The sequence below is a fragment of the Microchirus variegatus genome (genome assembly GCF_963457635.1).
Source record: "Microchirus variegatus genome assembly, chromosome: 12".
NCBI lineage: Eukaryota > Metazoa > Chordata > Actinopteri > Pleuronectiformes > Soleidae > Microchirus > Microchirus variegatus.
Window position 1 is genome coordinate 1,494,956 of NC_139813.1, and position 23,211 is coordinate 1,518,166.

Genomic DNA, 23,211 nt, shown 5'->3' on the forward strand with positions numbered 1-23,211 from the left:
TTAACCCTCGGCCCTTTTCGTGGCTTAGGGTTTGTTAATTGTGAAGCCATTTTGTCTGTGTTGAATGGATATATCTCAAATTTTCCAAAGGAAATTCATTTTTGGTAAACTTTGGTAAATCTTCTTAAAGATTGTGAAGTTTCTTAAATGAGCCTAAAATGGCTAAGCAACGCGAGAACTTACTAAAGTGTTCCTCCTTCCCAAAAACTGCTATAAAAACATTATATATTAAAAAAAATTCCACTTTAAATTGTCAGTCTTATAAAGCTACTTCAGCCTGAAATATACACATCAAATATTAATAATATTTTTGACATTTTAACTCTTTAAAGGCCAGTTTGTTTTGTTTTCACATGGAGCAGCACTAATTGTACTACTTGTGTTTCCAGCTGCTGTTTTAGCCAAGGATGAGATGGACGTCTGCAGGAGCATCACAACTGACCTGATGTCTGAGGAGGAGGATGGAGGACATCAGCTGATGGTTCAGCCTCCATCCTTCAGGAGCCAGGAGCTGTCAGAACTGTTCTGTTCTACAAGAGAGGCTGGAGAGGGACCAGAGTACTGAACAACCCCCACAGAAGGCTGCATAATGGACCACTCTCTGCAGACCTGCTCCAACTTATGACCCTGAAGCAGCCAAGAGAGATTTTTCATAAAGCATGTTTGATCATCATAAGGGTTAACTGGCCACTCTCCAAAAACAAAAAGTTTAGGCGGACTCAATGCTCCAAATTTTTACCATTACTCACTAGCAAATCAACTTCAATATATCTACAAATGGACCCATCCCACCCAGTCAGATAGCACTTGGTCATACATAGAACAAACAGTTAGCAAAGACATCCATCTCTCAAACTTACCGTTCCTAAGCCAAACTATCAAAAAACACCCATAATATCATCAGCCCTGACAGCCTGGTGGAAATTCCACAACATTACTAACTCTGGCACCCTCGCTTTTCACCCCGATCTGGCACAACCTGGACTTCATCAGCAATAAACAATCACTATACATCAGCACTTGGGTATGTAAGGGGATTACTCACCTCAAACATCCATCCATCCATTATCTACCGCTTTTTCCTCCACCAGAGGGTCACGGGGGGTGCTGTGCCTATCTCAGCAGACATTGGGCGATAGGCGGGGTACGCCCTGGACAGTTCTCCAGTCCATCGCAGGGCCACATAGAGACAAACAACCATTCACTCACACCTACGGTCAATTTAGAGTGACCAATTCACCTAATCCCCATATCGCATGTTTTTGGACTGTGGGAGGAAGCCGGAGAACCCGGAGAAAACCCTAGCACACACGGGGAGAACATGCAAACTCCTTGCAGAAAGGCCCTTGTTCCGAAGTTGTCCCAAACGGGGCTCGAACCCAGGAACCCGGGTTTTCTTGCTGCAAAGGCAAGAGTGCTAACCACTACACCAACCGTGGGCCCCACCTCAAACATATTTTCAATAATAACATCCTGGTTCCATTCCCTCACCAGGTCCAGAAGTTTGGCATCAGGAGCCATCAATTTTTACAATACCTACAGGTTTCATCATCCATTCAATCAACAATGAAAAACAAGAATATAAACTTAGACCTCCCCCCGTCAGCCTCTAAATTCATTAACATCTCCTTCTCAAAAAAACTTTGATCTAAAATATACAAATTATTATCACAGGCAGATACATCGCCCTCCTTACCTTCGGAAACTGACCTCTCCATTGCTCCTGATACCGACTTCTGGCCCCAAATCTGCCAGAACATTTTCTCCATGACAACAAATTCCACAACTCATACAATACAAAATCCTTCATAGAACTCATTTGACTGGACACAAAATGCAACAAATGGGCTTCTCATCATCTGGAAAGACCACTTCTGGAGAAATATTATCCCAGATCATGGGCTGCCACATCCCACTTTCCCCTTCACTGTTCATGAGGAGACCTATCTACAATAAAACTTGACAAAATAAACACCCGTTCACTTCTAGTGGCGCTGACCATTGCCAAGAAAACTATCCCCATGAACTGGAAGTCTCTGAACTCCATACACATCATACACTGGAAAAACCTACTTGCAGACGACATCTCCTTAGAAAATACAAACTCCTCTGACTATAATCATAACCCTGTTATCATTCATCACTTTACTACAATCATAATATGCCACATACCAGCCACAACATCATTCACTTCAGTTCTTTGACGCCTCAATATTTTTCTTTATTATTTTTTATTATTATTATTGTTGTTGTTGTTGTGGTTTTTTTTGTTTGTTTTTTAAGCACACCATTATGATTAATATTATTGTGTTTATTATTATTTATATTTATTTATTTATTACTTATTTATTATTAGCACACTATTATGATTAATATTATTGTGTTTATTATTATTTATACTTATTTATTTATTTATTACTATTTATCACTTGGGTCGCGCTTGTCGGGCGCTGACCTGTGATCTCCTCTCCTCCGATTCTCTGCCCAGGTCTGTCTTCAGACAGCACATCACCTTTTTTAATGCACATCACACTAGTTTAGGAAGAAGAAAGGGGACTCACATCAAATTATACTTCATGACAACTCCTCTCCTGGTTTTTAATGCACAACATTAGAAAGCACATATGTCAGAGAAATATAGTGCTATGGTAATAATGATGATAACAGTAATAATGGTAGTAATGGTGATAACAATAGTAAAACATATTAAGTAAATAATTAAGACTATATATACATCTAAACATAGGGTAAGGTGTTGTGCTGCATTCAGTCCGTCCCAGTTTGTGGGGATACAGGCTGGGAGGAATCCGAGGGAGTCCATGAATTTAGAGACTTCCACTCCACCCATATTATTATTATTGTTACTCATCATTTTTTGTAATATTGAATATGGTTGTTATTTTCTATTATTGATATTATTCGTATTATTATAATTGCAAAATTATATTAACAAAAAAAAGTTTGTATTATTGTATTTCGTTTTAGCTCTTTTGTGTCTACTTTTTTTCTTATTCTTATTATTTTAATTTTTTTGTTTCTGTTATTATGATTCCCACTTTCCTGTCTGACAATTATAATATTTATTATCATTATTATTAATATTATTAGATATTATTAGATGTTTCTTACTCTCATATCACACACACACACACACAAAGTCACAAATGCTGTTGTTTTTTTGTTTGTTGTTTGTTGTTTGTCTGTCTTGTATTGTTATTGTATTGTCGAATTGCAAAATAAAAAAATAAAAAAATAATAATAATAATTCATCATTAAACTGAAGAGCTGTGAAAACCTGACCTCTGGTGGACAAAAGTGTCATTACGTTTAGCTGAATGATTGAAAGCTGCTGAAGAACCCTGTACCTGAACAATCAATATATGATGTGAAAATATAAATGTAAATAACTTTAAAAACACTTAGTAAAAAAATAAACATTACATTGTAAAGAACCCACATTATAATACAATATAAATATATAGAGCAATAAAATACTGTAAATAAGTAAACACACTTATATAAACTTAAATAACTCCCATTATAAACTTATAAATAAAATATAAAGTGGATTTCTTCTGTTTTATGGTCGACATGTGAACCAATCCATTACCCATAATGCTTTGTGAAATGTTAATAGTGAAGGAAATAAATGTCTAAAATAAATCACATTTTGACTGTGAAACATTTGACAAAAGATGGTAAAACAGTGTCAAAATGATGTGATACATAATTCTGTAATAATTCAAGTTTTATCATTTAATTCTTTACCAGCACCATAAGTGATAAGACTTAAGTGGACTTTAAATACTCTGTTATCCCCCAGTGACTGTAGTTTATTACAGCTCATTTCTAACTCTTCAGCAGCCATGGATGAAACCCATCATGTCATGCTGACCCTAACCTAATTGCCCTCTGGAGGGCAGTGTCAAAGATTAATTTCACTGATTTAAAAGTTTATTAAAAATATTGAACCCACTACTAGAGGGCAGATTAAATAATTAATCAGCCAAAGTCATATTAAATTATACTTCCAAAGATATACTTGTCCACTGGGGGCAGTCTACATTATTGTGTATAATGTGAATGTTATTTTCACTTCTGTGCAATAACACTTTTGTCCACAAGAGGACAGTCTAAACAACCCAACATCAATAGATCAGATTTGACCTTACATGTAATGTCAAACTTGTCCACTGGAGGGCAGTCAAAATAATTGAGGATCCATGAATCAAATTTGACCTTACTTGTAATAACACGTTTGTCCACCGGAGCGCAGTCTAAATAATTCGTCAGCCAAAGTCATATCAAATTATACTTCCAAAGATATATTTGTCCACTGGGGGCAGCCTACAATATTTTGTATATGTGAATTATATTTTCACCTCTGTGTAGTAGCACTTTTGTCCACCAGAGGGCAGTCTAAACAACCAAACATCAATAGATCAGATTTGACCTTAGGTGTAATGTCAAACTTGTCCACAGGAGGGCAGTCTAAATAATTGAGCATCCATAAATCAAATTTGACCTTACTTGTAATAATTCGTTTGTCCACCAGAGGGCAGTCTGAAGAATCCAGCAGCGATAAACCTGATTTGACCTAACTTGTAATGACACGTTTGTCCACTAGAGAGCAGTTTGAATAATTTCTCAGCCAATAATCAGATTTAACCTTACATGTAATTACATGTTCATCCACCAGAGGGCAGTCTAAATAATTTACCATCCATCAATCAAATTTCACCTTACTTGTAATGACACGTTTGTCCACTAGAGGGCAATTTAAATAATTTCTCAGCCAATAATCAAATTTGACCTTACATGTAATTACATGTTTGTCCACCAGGGGGCAGTCTAAATAATTTACCATCCATAAATCAAATTTGACCTTACATGTAGTAACACTTTTGTCCACTGGAGGGCGAGTGAAGAATCAAGCAGCGATTAACCTGATTTGACCTTACATGTAATATCAAACTTGTCCACCAGACGGGTCCGGGTACTAAAGTATAATCCGTTTTTTTCACAATACCAACAAACGAGAGCACGGAAATTTCCTTGTTTTGTATTGAACCAAAATATGAAAAAACGGAAACAGCGCCCCTATTTCCTTGTTTCGTATTCAACCCAAATATGAACAAACGGAAACAGCGCCCCTTTTTCCTTGTTTCGTATTCAACCAAAATACGGAAAAACGAAAGAAACAAAACAAAATTTATTTTCATACAGATTATATACCATTCTCTTTATACACTTTAATGTAGTACATGTATTTTCGTGAAAAGTGAAACTATAACAGCTGGTTGTTCGGGAGAAGGACATGTAGGCTATAATTATTATTTTAGCTGAGTGTGTGAATGGATATTGTACAAAACGTTTACCCTGCCGAAATAAGCCAGAAATGTCACCAGCAGAGGTCGCCATCAGCCGCAGTCAAGACAGACATGGCTTCAAATTCCAATAATAGTTTTAATAATCATTTGAATTAAATTTGAATTAAAAACTTATGATTAAGTTATAATGATTTCAGTCAGGGATTTATTATGTTTTGTCTTATAGCCTATAACCCTGTATGATTTGGAATACAAATATGTTAAAATATGAGAAATGGTTCTATAGTATGTAAACTGGCTCATGACAGGTCATCTGATGCACATCTCAGTCTTGTATTGTCGTCCCAGGGCAAAATACAGTAATGTTATAAATAATATATATCTTTAAATGCATAGTAATTATTGAATGTTTTTATTATTTAATTAAGGGTTTTCTTATTCACTTTCAAGTTCAGTTGTGTTCCCTCTGTTATAAACTCTTCCATTTAGTAATATTGTGTTGTGATCAGTTCAGTAATTAAGTAAGTAAGTCATTTTCATTTGACAAATGCACTTTTAGACAGAAGTCAAGAGGAAAAGGTCACCTTGTGTCAAGGAGAGAGGGAACCCAAGAATGCCAACAGGCTCTCAACACATGATGTTGATGTTGATCGTGAATAAGAAAACCCTTAATTAAATAATAAAAACATTCAATAATTACTATGCATCTAAAATATATATTATTACATTACTGTATTTTGCCCTGGGACGACAATACAAGACTTCCATAGATGTTGATCCATTTGAGACAGGTACGTTTGCTTTGTATTCCAGATGACCTGTCATGAGCCAGTTTACATACTATAGCTCCATCTCAGCATATTTGTATTCCAAATCATACAGGGTTATAGGCTATAAGACAAAACATAATAAATCCCTGGGTGGATGCGGGCGCCACCTTGTGGCTAAACATTGACGCTGAAGTCATCATAACTTAATCACAAGTTTTGATTTTCAAATAATTATTAACACTATTATTGGAATTTGAAGCCATGTCTGTCTTGACTGCGGCTGATGGCGACCTCTGCTGGTGACATTAGATGCTAGCTTATTTCGGCAGGGTAAACGTTTTCTACAATATCCATTCACACACTCAGCTAAAATAATAATTATAGCCTACATGTCCTTCTCCCAAACAACCAGCTGTTATAGTTTCACTTTTCACGAAAATACATGTACTACATTACAGTGTATAAAGAGAATGGTATATAATCTGTATGAAAATAAATTAGCACGCTTTTATTTTGAAGTTTTTACACTTCACTTCCGCTTCCGGTCTGGGGGTTAACCCTAACCCAACCCTAACCCTAACCCTCGAGAATTAAGAAACAAAAAACAAAAGAAGGAATTTGCAAAAAACAAATTTGTGCCGTTATTTTGTTTTGTTTCTTTTGTTTTTCCGTATTTTGGTTACGGAAAAAGGAAAAAGGGGCGCTGTTTCCGTTTGTTCATATTTGGTTTGAATACGAAACAAGGACATTTCCGTGCTCTCGTTTGTTGGTATTGTGAAAAAAACGGATTATACTTTAGTACCCAGACCTTTCAGACACACACGGTATTTGATTTCCTCATTCATTCAGTCAGCAGAGTTTTGGCGTAGTATAGTTCTGCGTCTGTTCTGCGTTTACATTAGAAGTTATATTAGGTGGAGACTATTTTCACAACCATGTCCTTTTGACAGTGATCCTGTGGATGAAGGTGCAGCATTACTGCGCAGAGAATTAAATATTCTTCAGGAGATGATTATCAGACCTCATAGATGTTCTTACATTTCCACACACTTTTCTTTTAGAGCGTAACTGTTTCACGTCACAGTTCATCATTTACATACATGACCTAATCTGTCCTTACATTTACAACATTAACAACCGGAGTCACGCTCTCACATCACAGCAGAAATTGTGTGTTGCGCTGCGGTTTTTTACAATTATTTTTTTTACTTACAATTTTACAATTTTTCTTTTATACAACGTCATAGATGCAGAGCACTTGAACGTGATATAAAGAATGAAAAGTCATTTATGTGTGAAAACATCATTATGTTGGGGATAAAACAACTGTACAATCAAACAGCCACTTCATATTTACTTTATGTAAAACATGATCAAAATGAGGTTAATCCCATGAGATTATACCGAGGTTTTACCTGTTTGAACAATGTTTTTATGTTTCATCTTAAATTGCTGCCAACTGCGCTTCTCCCCCGCGGGATAACACCTAAATAAATAAATTAATAATCTACAACTCAAGCAGTTTCCCCCTGTAATATTATTGTGATTGTGCAAAGGACAACATTTAAACTTCCTCATCAGCAGCAGTGTTCTCTCAGACACCATCTCCCTCTCTTTTGCTGCTGTTACACTTCCTTCTAAAACATGCTCAAACTCACGCATTAATATTTTCAACTCCAGTGGGTGAATAACGTCACCCTCCGCTTCCTCGTTGTCATGGTGACTCGTTGAAACGGGGCTCCATTCATGCTGTCTTTTTATACTTGTGGTGCACGCGCTTAACTCGAGGTGAAACTTTCTGAGTTGAACAAACTAACTCAAATCAGCTGTTCTGAAACCGAAAACTCAGAGTTTCCTATCTCAGAGTAGATCAACTCAGAGTTCAGGGTTAGACTCAGAGTTTGTTGAACCTGCTTTGTGAAACAGACCCCAGAACTACAACTACACACGTCAGAAGAAGACTCAGAAAGTCAGCAGAGATCATAAAAAGATTATAATCGTAGAAAAACGATTAATGCACCGCACGGCGCGGCGTGTATGTAAATTTATATGCTAGAAAAACACCTTGAATGCACCAGTGTTACGTGCAGATGCAGCTAGTGAGGGACGTGTGTGGATCAATAATATGAGAAGGGAACATTTGAAAACACAACAGAAAGGTAACAAATGTAGGACAATATCAGTTAACTGGAAATTTTTTCAATTTGACGGACGTCCAGTAAAAGGAATTTTTTTGCAAAGTTTCTGGTGCTGTCGTGTTGTTGCTCCTGAAGGCAACACGACCAATTTATTCAGTCACTTAAAGTTCAGTCATAAAGTGTCTATGACCAGGTGATAAAGTTTGTCAGTCAGCACCAACACAGTCCTCTATTAAGGACACTCTTTACAGTGCCATCCCATAATATCCCACCACGTCCACAGACATCAAGAGATAACAGAGACTATTAGTGTGTTTTGTCTGTTGTAAATGTTTGCAAGTTGTGCAGCAGTTCAAGTAGATTGTTTATTTTTTGTTTTTATTGCTATCATTATTTTAATTTACTATAATTATTATTATTGTTTTGTTTGTTACTAATGTATTTCTGGCTGTTCTTTTAAATTATATTTAAAGTTGAGTTTTGGTGGTTCAATAAATACTCACAATAAATATATTGTGTCTATTAATCATGATTTCAATATCAGTCAAAAATAATTGTGACTAATATTTTTGCCATAATGGTTCAGCCCTAGTTTAAACATGTTAGTGTCATTGAAAAACATGTTTTTTCTCCCAAAGATCTTTGTCATTTTAGTTTTACATATATGATCTACATACATAATACACTTTGCATGTTTACTTATCCTTTATAACCAGACAAAATGTAAATCATTTTATTTTAATTTTGTATTTTTAATGTTTTAATGAATTGCTTTCATTATGGAAAAGGCCACACAAGCCAACATCTGACAGGGAAAATAGCCAATACTGCAGCGTGGCACCTGGGGAGGTGAAACAGTATTGCGCAACAAATGGGAGGTGGGACCACACTGATTATTAATGGGTATTTCGCACACTGTTTTCAGGTCATTTGAGAGTTGTTTTGAGGCTCCCATGTTGTCACTCTACAGAGAAGATGCAAAGAGGAGAAACACTTACAGTTGACCTCCTAAGATACCTTTACTCATGATTGGATTCACCTGTGTATGGAGGTCAAGGGTCACTGAGGTTACCAAACCAATTTTGAGTTCCAATAATTAGTGCTAAAGGTATTGAAATTAATAAAATGACAAGGGTGCCTAAATGTATGCACATGTCTAATTTTGTTTAATAATTCTTGCAGACTTTCTGTAAATCATATAAACTTTATTTCACTTCTCAAATATCAGTTTGTCTCCTATATGATATATTTAACTGACATTTCTTCCAAACCAATGCTTTATAAAGGAAAATCATCAACATTTACAGGGGTGCCCAAACGTTAGCATACCACTGTATATACACACCTCACTAAAGCTAAATTAAATGGAAGCACAACTCAATGTCTTGACCTTATTCTGTACTTTGTGACAGAAAGAAGTCAAAAGTATATACTAAAGTACAAGTATAAGCTGTAGTATTAAAGTACAAGTATAAGCTGTAGTATTAAAGTACAAGTATAAGTTGTAGTATTAAAGTACTTATTCTTAGACTTTTGTTTATACTTTTCAGTTTAAACCAAGTTAACTTCACTATAATATTCTGAAGTTTAGAAAATATTAGGAGTGCAACGGATCAAAAAACTCACGGCTCGGATCATTCCTCGGATCAGAGTCACGGATCGGATCATTTTTCAGATCAGCAAAAAATAAAAAAAATAAAAAAAAATAAATAGAAAAATTAACTCGTTTATTAACACTTTTAAATTATTCAATTAAAAAATATAAAATCAACTTAAAGTGCACAAGGCATAATATCTTCTTTTTCAACACAATTAATGAAAAACAACTTAAAGTTGCAACAACAGAAGGTATCTCCTTCCTTTTCAAATTCAAATTCACTACATGTGCAAACCTATCTGTGGGCCCAGTCCTGCCTCATTCACTGCATTAATTTGTATTGTATTGTATTTATTTATTTTTTGGCATTATCAGTTGTGACTGGGATATTAGTAGTGGACCTCTTTATCTTCCATTCCTCCACTGCCTGAGTCAGTACCTGCCTATGTCAGTACCTGAGTCAGTACCTGCACAAGATGAGTGTCTGTGTGACTCTCATAAAGGGGGCGTGTCTGCAGCACCGGACAACAGACGGTGCTCGGGAAAGTTCATCCACAACTTTTTTCTTCTCCTGCTCATAAAGATCACTGAAGTGTGTGCGCGACGGGATGTTGTAACGTGGCTCAAGCACTTTGAGCAAGTGTTTAAAGCCTCGTTTTGCACAACTGAACATGGCCTCATGTCTGCACCTATAAACACACAGATAGTGTTTGTGATAGCTTTAGCTCGGTTAATGGGCTAACATGCGCACAAGTTTGTTTTTCATAAATCATCCGCAGATCATACGCGTGCCGAACCGAAATAATTGATCCGAACGGATCACGGATCAATGATGATCCTTTGCACCACTAGAAAATAAAGTCGATAAACAGTCAACTTTCTCTCCTCCCTCTATCCTCCTCTCTCCTCCCTCTCTCCTCCCTCTCCCCTCCTCTCTCCTCCTCTCCTCTCTCCTCCTCTCTCCTCCCTTTCTCCTCTCTCTCCTCCTCTCCTCCTCCTCTCTCTCCTCCTCTCTCCTCCCTCTCTCCTCCCTCTCCCCTCCTCTCTCCTCCTCTCCTCTCTCCTCCTCTCTCCTCCCTTTCTCCTCTCTCTCCTCCTCTCCTCCTCCTCTCTCTCCTCCTCTCTCCTCCTCTCTCCTCCCTTTCTCCTCTCTCTCTCCTCTCCTCCTCCTCTCTCTCCTCCTCTCTCCTCCCTCTCTCCTCCTCTCTCCTCCCTCTCTCCTCCTCCTCCTCCCTCTCTCCTCCTCTCTCTCCTCCCTCTCTCCTCCTCTCTCTCTAACCCTAACCCTCAGCTGGTCTCTGGTGGTTGGGGGCGTGGCCTACCTGTGTCATCAGCGGCGTGAACACACGGCGTACGGTCGTTACACGTGTGAAGGTGTTCGCTGCTGTTCAGCCAAACTGGGCTGGTTCCTGCAGGAGGTTCCGTCTCTGCTGCTGCCGCTGCTGCTCCTGCAGGAGGAGGAGGAACTGGATCAGACCAGGATAAGGACCAGATCAGGACCAGGACCGGGACCGGGAGGACGCTGCTGCTCTGCACCTTCATGCTTCATTATTTCTACAGGTCAGGGTCTGTAAACCACTCACTCTCCCACACCAAAGTCCATAGAGAAAACCAGTGATTTTAGCTCACAGGGACACAGGAGCTGCTGGTCCTCTGCTGCCTCGTTTGGTCACTTTGTGTCACTGAGTTAAGTCTATAGTAAATATTTTAAAAGCTGAATTCACTAAAATCAGACATTGTAACAATCAACAACTACTTCGGTAAAGTTGGAAAGATATTCACAGATTCGGACTTTCGGCTTCAATAGCTTGTAAACGAAACGTTCTACAAACACAAGCGTAGTCTCTTCTCAATCAGAATTGTTCTCAATGAGCTACAGTAACATTTTCATCCAACAGACCTGAATTCCGGGCTGGAAGAATAACATTATTCTCTATGCACAGCGAGACGAGTGTGAGGCGAGTGTGAGGCGAGTGCCCAGGGACCGTCTACAAATTGCAACACAAGAGCAAGATGCTGCAAACAAAAACCAATAACTCCACTGTTATACAGTACAGAGACTCCAAAATCACTACACACACCAAGGGTCTCCTCATGGTCATACTCCAAGAGCTGTTTTGTCAAAATGTGCCTTTTTTGAATATTGGTGATTTTTTATTGGTATAAATCAGTAATATCTACCAATAATAATCAATAACTCCACTGTTATACAGACTCCAAAATCACTACACACATCTTTGGCCTCCCTATCAACATACTACACCTGCTAATTATGGAAATGATGACTTGTCTCACTACACCTCTTATTTTGGACAACATTGTTTTTAAACAATTTTGCTGAATTTTTCTGTGAAATAATTTTCAATCACTTTGCCACTGTACATTGTAGTCATCAAACTCACCTCAGTCAATGATGACCTTCCCATGGTCACACTACACCTCTTATTTTGGACAAAATTAATTCTAAACAATTTAGGTGAATTTTTATGTATGAACTAATATAACCAAATTACATTGAACGAGCAGTCATCATATCACATCAAAAAACTGTAAATGGCTTTTTAGGGATGGGGTGGTCAATATTCAGGTTGTTAAAAGAGGAACATTACAAATTACCAGTTGAGTGGCAACATGTTATCATTACAGGGTTGACAGTCAGCTTAACCAGCTTTGTAATTAACAGTTTATGACTGTACTAAGTTAAATGCATATACAAATATAGTTCTGTGCTTATAGATACAAAATGACCCATGAGTGCAACTACATTATATGTACTTACAGTATATTACACCAACAACCACACTGAACTTGGATAGAGACAAAAACACTTTTATAGATGGTTTTGGCAATGCATTTCATGATTTTTTTTATGCATGGGAATGCAAGTCCAAAAGGCTGTAATAGTTTGGGGCACAACCTCTGCCATCTCTTCACTGTATGATTTAAGCAGCACCCATGCATGCTGCCCAGACCACAGGCCAAATTTTAAACAAAATTGTTTATAGTTGTTTATAGAGGTGTAGTGAGACCATGGTGATGACATATTTTGTCTGTGCTGATTTTTAAAACACTACGATTAAGAGGAGTTAACCTATTGATTTTTTCCCCCAATAAAATATATATTGTAAATAGGCCAAGTCATCATTTCCATAATTAGCAGGTGTAGTATGTTGATAGGGAGGTCATAGATGTGTGTAGTGATTTTGGAGTCTGTATAACAGTGGAGTTATTGATTATTATTGGTAGATATTACTGATTTATACCAATAAAAAATCACCAATATTCAAAAAAGGCACATTTTGACAAAACAACTGTTGTAGTATGACCATGAGGAGACCCTTGGTGTGTGTAGTGATTTTGGAGTCTCTGTACTGTATAACAGTGGCGTTATTGATTAATATTGTTAGATATTACTGATTTATACCAATAAAAAAATCTCCAATATTCAAAAAAGGCACATTTTGACAAAACAGCTGTTGTAGTATGACCATGAGGAGACCCTTGGTGTGTGTAGTGATTTTGGAGTCTCTGTAATGTATAACAGTGGCGTTATTGATTAATATTGTTAGATATTACTGATTTATACCAATAAAAAAATCTCCAATATTCAAAAAAGGCACATTTTGACAAAACAGCTGTTGTAGTATGACCATGAGGAGACCCTTGGTGTGTGTAGTGATTTTGGAGTCTCTGTAATGTATAACAGTGGCGTTATTGATTAATATTGTTAGATATTACTGATTTATACCAATAAAAAAATCTCCAATATTCAAAAAAGGCACATTTTGACAAAACAGCTGTTGTAATATGACCATGAGGAGACCCTTGGTGTGTGTACTCATTTTGGAGTCTCTGTACTGTATAACAGTGGAGTTATTGATTTTTGTTTGCAGCATCTTGCTCTTGTGTTGCAATTTGTAGACGGTCCCTGGGCACTCGCCTCACACCCGTCTCGCTGTCACTGCGCATAGAGAATAATCTTCCAGCCCGGAATTTAGGTCTGCTGGATGAAAATGTTACTGTAGCTCGTTGAGTACACAATTCTGATTGAGAAGAGACTACGCTTGTGTTTATAGAACATTTCGTTTACAAGCTATTGAAGCCGAAAGTCAGAATCTGTGAATATCTTTACAACTTTACCGAACTTCAACAACTCCTGTGTGTGCTGTGATGTTAAAATCACTGATTTTCTCTATGGACTTTGGTGTGTGTGTGTGTGTGTGTGTGTGTGTGTGTGTGTGTGTGTGTGTGTGTGTGTGTGTGTGAGTGTGTGTGAGAGTGGTTTTTCCTGTATAGGAGAGTCTTTTGTTGTCGACAAACATTCCTAACATTCATGTCAGCACATGATGAAACTTTAACTGACATCATGTGACCATGAACACACAGTGACAGGGTGTGTGACTGTGGAGAGTGATGGTGACCTCCTGACCTCAGTGAACTCCTGACCTCAGTGACCTCGTGACCTCATTGACCTCAGTGACCTCCTGACCTCAGTGACCTCACTGACCTCAGTGAACTCAGTGACCTCAGTGACCTCAGTGACCTCCTGACCTCAGTGACCTCACTGACCTCAGTGAACTCACTGACCTCAGTGACCTCCTGACCTCAGTGGCCTCACTGACCTCAGTGAACTCCTGACCTCAGTGACCTCAGTGACCTCACTGACCTCCTGACCTCACTAACCTCAGTGACCTCAATGACCTCACTGACCTCAGTGACCACCTGACCTCACTGACCTAAGTGACCTCCTGACCTCAGTGAAGCTCCTGACCTCAGTGTCCATGTGTCTGTCAGGAGTTGTATCTACGCCCCCCTGACCAGAGGGAGGCCCCTCCCCCTGAAGACGGTTGTCCAGGCGACCATCTTCTGCTCAGTCAACGGTTTCTTGCAGAGTCATCACCTGCTTCACTGCACACACTTCCATCACAGCTGGAGCAGCAGAGTGAGGCAGACTGGAGGTCAGTCACATGACTCACTTCACCTTTGACCCCAGCACAGCTGTCCACACTTGAAGACATGTCCTGTCTGTCCTGTCCTCTTTACCTTCAGGTCTCCTTCTGTTTGTCCTCGGTCTGAGCATCAACGTCCACAGCGACCACATCCTGCGCAACCTGAGGAAACCTGGAGAGGTGGTCTACAGGATCCCCTACGGTACTGAGACCACATCACCATTCACACCAGATCCTCATTCACACCTGATTAACACCAGATCCCCATTCACACCAGTTCCTGATTCATACCTGATCCAGATTCCCACCACATCCTCATTCACACCAGATCCAGATTCATACCAGATCACCATTCACACCACATCCTCATTAACACCTGATCCTCATTCACACCAGGTCACCATTTACACCTGATACAGATTCACACCATTTGAACAGTGTCCCACAGAGTGAACAGGGTCAAACTGGTCCTGGACTTCCTGTTTCCTGTTATAGGTGGGATGTTTGAGTTTGTGTCCGGTGCAAACTTCTTCGGGGAGATCGTGGAGTGGTGTGGTTACGCTGTAGCGGCGTGGACCTTCCCCGCCTTCGCCTTCGCCTTCTTCACCGTCTGCTCCATCGGGCCCAGAGCGCTCCACCACCACAGGTGCGCGACTAACTGCTGAGCCACGCTCTGTGCGTCACTAACTGCTGAGTCACACTCTGTGCTTCACTAACTGCTGAGTCACACTCTGTGCTTCACTAACTGCTGAGCCACACTCTGTGCTTCACTAACTGCTGAGTCACGCTCTGTGCGTCACTAACTGCTGAGTCACACTCTGTGCTTCACTAACTGCTGAGTCACGCTCTGTGCTTCACTAACTGCTGAGTCATGCTCTGTGCGTGACTAACTGCTGAGTCACGCTCTGTGCGTCACTAACTGCTGAGTCACGCTCTGTGTCACGCTCTGTGCGTCACTAACTGCTGAGTCACGCTCTGTGCGTCACTAACTGCTGAGTCACGCTCTGTGTCACGCTCTGTGCGTCACTAACTGCTGAGTCACGCTCTGTGTCACGCTCTGTGCTTCACTAACTGCTGAGTCACACTCTGTGCTTCACTAACTGCTGAGTCACGCACTGAGTGTGACTAACTGCTGAGTCACACTCTGTGCTTCACTAACTGCTGAGTCACGCTCTGTGCTTCACTAACTGCTGAGTCATGCTCTGTGCGTGACTAACTGCTGAGTCACGCTCTGTGCGTCACTAACTGCTGAGTCACGCTCTGTGTCACGCTCTGTGCGTCACTAACTGCTGAGTCACGCTCTGTGCGTCACTAACTGCTGAGTCACGCTCTGTGTCACGCTCTGTGCTTCACTAACTGCTGAGTCACGCACTGTGTGACTAACTGCTGAGTCACATTCTGTGCTTCACTAACTGCTGAGTCATGCTCTGTGCGTGACTAACTGCTGAGTCACGCTCTGTGCGTCACTAACTGCTGAGTCACGCTCTGTGCGTCACTAACTGCTGAGTCACGCTCTGTGTCACGCTCTGTGCGTCACTAACTGCTGAGTCACGCTCTGTGCTTCACTAACTGCTGAGTCATGCTCTGTGCGTGACTAACTGCTGAGTCACGCACTGTGTGTGACTAACTGCTGAGTCACGCTCTGTGCTTCACTAACTGCTGAGTCACGCACTGTGTGTGACTAACTGCTGAGTCACATTCTGTGCTTCACTAACTGCTGAGTCACACTCTGTGCTTCACTAACTGCTGAGTCACATTCTGTGCTTCACTAACTGCTGAGTCACACTCTGTGCTTCACTAACTGCTGAGTCACGCACTGTGTGTGACTAACTGCTGAGTCACATTCTGTGCGTCACTAACTGCTGAGTCACGCTCTGTGCTTCACTAACTGCTGAGTCACGCTCTGTGCGTCACTAACTGCTGAGTCACGCTCTGTGCGTCACTAACTGCTGAGTCACGCTCTGTGCGTCACTAACTGCTGAGTCACGCTCTGTGTCACGCTCTGTGCGTCACTAACTGCTGAGTCACGCTCTGTGCTTCACTAACTGCTGAGTCACGCTCTGTGCGTCACTAACTGCTGAGTCACGCTCTGTGCGTCACTAACTGCTGAGTCACGCTCTGTGTCACGCTCTGTGCGTCACTAACTGCGTCACGCTCTGTGCGTCACTAACTGCTGAGTCACGCTCTGTGCGTCACTAACTGCTGAGTCACGCTCTGTGCGTCACTAACTGCTGAGTCACGCTCTGTGCGTCACTAACTGCTGAGTCACGCTCTGTGCGTCACTAACTGCTGAGTCACGCTCTGTGCGTCACTAACTGCTGAGTCACGCTCTGTGCGTCACTAACTGCTGAGTCACGCTCTGTGCATCACTAACTGCTGAGTCACGCTCTGTGCGTCACTAACTGCTGAGTCACGCTCTGTGCGTCACTAACTGCTGAGTCACGCTCTGTGCGTCACTAACTGCTGAGTCACGCTCTGTGCGTCACTAACTGCTGAGTCACGCTCTGTGCGTCACTAACTGCTGAGTCACGCTCTGTGCATCACTAACTGCTGAGTCACGCTCTGCGCGTCACTAACTGCTGAGTCATGCTCTGTCCCAGCGCCTCACCTGAGGATCTACTTCCTGTCTTCTCCACAGAGACTACCAGCAGAGGTTTGAAGACTATCCTCGCTGCAGGAAAGCTCTGATCCCCTTCATACTGTGACCCTGAGGTGGGAGGGGCCTAAATGTCACCACAGCACATGTTGTCACAGCAGCTTGTAACACAAAAACCTCAGTGTCTGTGAATAAAGTGGAACTGAACAAACCCTCTCAGAGTTCAGTCAATAATTACACTGTTAAATTAATACATGAAGTTAAATATTTAAAATGTGAAAATAATAACAATATATATGTATTTAAGTATTTTATATGTTCATTTATCAACAGTCTGTGGGTGGCGGTAATGAGGCTTAAGTACTTGGCGTCTCCCGCCATTCAAACATTAGAACAAGGAAGTAGCTGCTGTACTAACTGAAGAGATCGTACTCGTGTACTCTGCGAGTATGTACTCCAGTTGTACTTCAGTGTGTACTTCAGTTGTACTTCAGTATGTTGACGGCCTACGAATATACATGATGACATGAATGTTTTGATTTGAGCATTTATGGACAGTACATGAGTACTTGTACTTTCTAAACCTTTAAGGCCTAAGTAATTTTTCTGAGTACTTGTACTTGTACATTCTAACCCTTTTAGGCCTTAGTAGTTTTTGGAGTACTTGTACTTTCTAACCCTTTAAGGCCATAGTAGTTTTTTAGAGTACTTGTACTTTCTAACCCTGTAAGGCCATAGTAGTTTTTTTGAGTACTTGTACTTTCTAACCCTTTCAGGCCTAAGTCGTTTTTTGGAGTACCTGTACTTTCTAAGTATGCTCCATCCATTCAAGTGAAATTTGTGTATTTGTATTATCCACTGCCTTTGTATCACTGCATTTATTCTATTCACAATATTTGATTCTAATCTAAAGCCTGACCAGGGACAAAGACCGCACATTAGCTGAAGCTTCACATCTTATCTGCATCACATTGAACCATTTTCTGTGCTAATGTTGTATGTATCGTCTCTGTGAAAGAAACATTCAAATGAAATAGAAATATAATTTGAATTCTCCAGAACTGATCGAGTGAAAAAACAACAACAACGTATCTGAATGAGGTATTTTCTGTCTGTACTTTGATGATCATCAACCGTCCTCCTCAGGCCACGCCCCCAATATGATTCTTTCTTCTTTGATCCCCATCATGTGTGACGTGTCACCTCAAGAAGCCTTTCATGTATTCTATATGTATATATGTTTAACACTAAGGGCCTGATTTACTAAAGCTTTGCGCGTGCAAAAACGTGTGCAAACTGGATTGCACACGCAGATCTGCGTTGATGCTGATCTACTAACAGGGCGCAACAAGGAGTGCGTCGCTCAGATGGGCAAAATAGCACTCGCAACCCATTTAGCGTTTTTGCCTTAATGCATATGCAATATGGGGCGTTTACACGCTATTTTGGGAGGAGAAAATGTAAATATGTTATTTTAGCACGCGCAAAGTGATTTATCAAACCTGAAACTGATTGCAGTGTTTATTTTTGCTTCTATATTTAGCACGTTTGAAAGGCAGGTCTTAACTGGCACAGCAGTGCGCGCACATGGCTGCGATTATTCATAGTTATATTATATTTGTAAATCAGGAAATTACGCTTTTCCAGAGCATGTTCAACTACGCGTTCACAGATGACGCACATTTATTTCTTATTTGGTATATCTGAATAAAATAAATATTGATATCCATAGGAGAAATGTGTGTTTGTACTGGTATGGGCTTACCTTGGTCTGCAGTTTGTGGTTCAAGGAGGGGTCGTACCTATGTTCCCCGGTTAAGACCAGAGGAACGGGGAACCCCGCTTTACCTTAACGGGTCCAGCTCTAACCTGGTCTACTCTTGGTGCACGGCGAAGCGCAGGTGGCACAGTGCGCACACGTCACCAAAACCTCACAGGCAGGTTACCCTAACCCTAACTCTTCCAGTTCCAGACACATTTAAATGCAATAAATAATCACAACAATCACTATTTAATGTAACTATCTGAATCAGCTATAGATATATCTTCTATATCGATTGTCCCGTCGCCTCTGACGTCAGATCAAAGGCTGTCTGCACGCGTAATGGAAACTCAGCCTGACTGAATGAACACAGATGAAACCAGGGACGGACTGGGACTAAAAAGCCGTTGTGATGATCCGCTTTATTTATTTATTTATTTACATATTGACAAAAAAGTGACTCATCCATTGAAATTAGACCTATGTGTAATCTTGATAGACACAGCAGAACTCGCTCCCTGGCAGCTGTCAGTGAGCTGCAGGTGAGTCAGGAGGAGAGCGCAGCACCTTCTTCTTTTTCTTTTTTTTACAGCAACATCCATTGTCCATAGTTTTCTTTGTTTGATACGTCAGGTAATGATGGAGCTGTCCAAAATACAGACGCAGGATTAAAATAATAATAATATAAAAAGGTGGACCCGGGGAACAAGGACGTCATATATGCCTCGATCCCAGTTATCTGCTCATCGCAGAACGTCACTTTCTTTTCATTGGCTTCACATTTAATTCTGCGCTTCCGTTGAGTCTGCTCTTTCTCCATGTGGACAACTCTTGACTCGTGCAAGATCCTCATTTCAATAGGGCGGTCTTAACCACTTCTGCGCCTGTAGTCAATTGCGGCCGCAATCTTAGTAGTTCACCCGAAAAACATAATCCAGTAACAGGCGCAGTCTTTCTGCTCGCGCAAGCAATTTAGCGCTCGCTATTTGGAATCTTAGTAAATCAGGCCCTAAGTCTTTAAATCTCTTTGTTTTCAGAGATCATCCTGACCATTACCCAGAAATCACCACTTCAGAGCAATAATGGTGAGTTTGTTTTCTCAGTCAAAGCACTGCATTTGTTCTGTATTTCTTTAAATATCCAATCTACGCGTCTATTTCTAATCTTGTCAATGTCTTGACTATATTTTCTATTAATTTTTCAACTCTTTTGATGAATAAAAGTCTGACTTTTAGCAGAAAACACAAACAATTGTATAGTTGAGTCTAAACTTCAGAACAGTATTGTGTGATTGCTCCATGTTTAGGTGGTCTGACTTGTTGCATAGAGTTTCCTGCACATGTGTTTTTATCTTCGACATGTTTGTATCTGAAGCACATGTTTTCTCTGTGCTGTGTGTTTGTGAATCGTCTCTGACTTTAATGTTCTGATGACACTTTCGTCTTTTGATTTCAGGCTTTTATTCTTTTATTCGCTCTGATCTCAGCAGCCGTGTGCACCACCGAGTCGTCCAGGCGACTGCACTGATGTGTACGATGGAGGTTCTCTAAACAATGGTGTGCACACAATCTACCCAGGAGGACCAACGAAGCCTGTCCAGGTCTACTGTGACATGGGCTCCGATGAGGACAGTGTGAGATGGACTGTACGTATATGTTCCATCATCATTTGTACATTGTTATTCTATGAATCACTGAAGGGCTGCTCATCTAACGTCATTGCTTCTCTACCACAAGTTCATGGAGGACTTTGTCTAAATGTGGTTGGTTGGTTGGTTGGTAGGTAGATAGATGGGTCAGAAGGAACTGTGATGATCTCAGTTTTACGACCTTATATCAGTGTCGTCATCATCATCTATCACCAAAACATTATTATTGATCGAGCTACAGCTGGTGATGGATTAGATTGGAGAAATTCCCCCTAACACACAAATCTACTGCAGGTGATTCAGAGAAGACAAGACGGCTCTGTGGACTTTTATCGTGGATGGGACGAGTATGTATCTGGATTTGGACAAACATCAGGATCATACTGGCTGGGTAAGAGTTGAGACTTTAGCATTATTGCTACACTTATTGTTGAGTTTGATCACAGCTCTCATCAAATGACCTGAGTCAATCTGTCTGTCTTTGACTGTCCCTGCTGATCAACCTTGTCCTCCAGGACTGAAGAACATCCATGTCCTTACTCACAACAAGAAGAAGAGCTATGAATTGAAGATTGACATGGAGGACTTGGATGGCAACAAGGCCTGTGTCTATTATTCCACCTTCTCTGTGTGTTCGGTGCATGACGGCTACAGGCTGATCGTCGGTGGCTTCAGAAATGGAAGATGTGGAGTTGGTGGTGGTGAGTCTTAGTCCTTGTATATCTAGACAGAAAGGTGTTGATTGCTCCAAATATTGATTTGATGCCAGCTCTGACAATTGGCTTCAAAACAACACCATTTTGGTACAGTACATATATACAGTATATACAGTGGTACAGTATATAACCAGCGGCATGTACAGCAGGTAATATGTCAAGAAACTAGCAAAGATGACGGACAGCTGTTGTTGCCCGGGATACCAAAACAGTGGAGGAAAAGCAAACAGTCCATTGTTTCAGCAGATCACCAAAGATCCATCTGGTTGATTTGTTTCTTTCAATGTTTCAGTGTTTTTTGGAGTCGAGTGAACGCAAGTTTGTCAGAGAATTTAAAATGTTGATATTAAAAAAAAACAACAAAAAAAAACTGCTAAACTAATTCATGATCATAATCATGATGTAAATGATAAAGATTCTTCTACATTTGATTTCATGAGCTGCATCTCAAATGAACCATCCTATTTTACCGTCACACTTTCTAATCTTTTGTTCATCAGTGCAATAAACTATTTTGATTAGTGAAAACATTGAGCCAGAGAATGGTGATCTCAATTCTAAGCAACAACAAACATGTGATTGACAGTTCTTCCAGAATGGTGCAGCCCTAGTTGAGATATCTCAGGACTGGAATAATGTCTGCTCTGGCTCTTTTCATACTCATGAAAAGCACCAGGGGGCAGTATAAGTGTGACAGCTTCTGCAGTATGAAGTAATTCTTTTACACTTTCATTTTTATTCAGGAGATTCATTACCTTACCATGATGGTATGAAGTTTTCTACATTTGACAATGACCAGGACAAGGATGAATACAACTGTGCTAAGAGATACCTTGGAGGATGGTGGTACAACAGATGTCACAGGGCTAGTCCTAACGGAGTTCGTGGCAACACAGAGCACGGGATCGGAATCAACTGGTCGACTTGGAAAGGATATAATTATTCTATGAAGTCGATCACAATGAAGATCCGACCCAAACCGTGATGTCAGAGGTCACATGCTCTGCCTGGCCAATAATCAATCACACAGTCGTCTTTTGTAGAGTTTGACCAATATGAGTTTGTTGATTATTTCTTTTACCTTAATACTAAGTGTCACCTCTTAGTATTATAATCATAGATGATATTATTATAATTGTAATCATAAATATTATTATAATCATATATAGTATTATTATAATCATATATATTATTATTATTATTTATCATATCAATTATCATAGATATTATGATTATTAACATAGATATTATTAACATAGATATTATTATTATTATATAATAATATTATATAATTATAATAATCATATATTATTATTATAATAATAATCATAGATATTATTATAATAATCATAGATATTATTATCATAGTCATAGATATTATTATTATTAAAATCATATATATTATTAATATATATGATTATAATAATAATAATAATAATCATCATATTATTATTATAATCATATATATTATTATCATATATCATTGTAAAATAATAATAATAATAATAATAATAATCATATTATTATGATAGCCTCTTTGGTCCATGGCTCGTTCACAGACCCGAGAGGCATCATGGGAAGGACACTACTGCGCACGCTCTTTGGACCGCCCAACCCGGAAATAAACACGGACGCGCCACCGGTCGAACATGAGACAGCAGTTTTCAGAGCGAACAACAGCAAAGAGTCCAAAGTAAGTACATTA

General features: G+C 39.9%; 2 protein-coding genes across 2 annotated transcripts; both read left to right on the forward strand.

Annotated features, from left to right (window-relative positions):
• Window positions 1-412: 412 nt before the first annotated feature.
• LOC310935215 (3-oxo-5-alpha-steroid 4-dehydrogenase 2-like) lies at window positions 413-17,489 on the forward strand (the record flags this gene model as incomplete). Its single annotated transcript, XM_083899068.1, is given in 7 exon segments — window positions 413-558; window positions 11,127-11,340; window positions 11,343-11,395; window positions 14,630-14,793; window positions 14,885-14,986; window positions 15,280-15,430; window positions 17,423-17,489. Coding segments are annotated over 7 exon segments (897 nt in total).
• Window positions 17,490-20,500: 3,011 nt separating this feature from the next.
• LOC310935216 (microfibril-associated glycoprotein 4-like) lies at window positions 20,501-22,491 on the forward strand (the record flags this gene model as incomplete). Its single annotated transcript, XM_083899069.1, has 4 exons — window positions 20,501-20,506; window positions 20,629-20,773; window positions 21,306-21,491; window positions 22,250-22,491. 4 exons carry the CDS (start codon window positions 20,501-20,503, stop codon window positions 22,489-22,491), a joined length of 579 nt encoding a protein of 192 aa, XP_083755195.1.
• Between the last annotated feature and the right edge of the window lie 720 nt (window positions 22,492-23,211).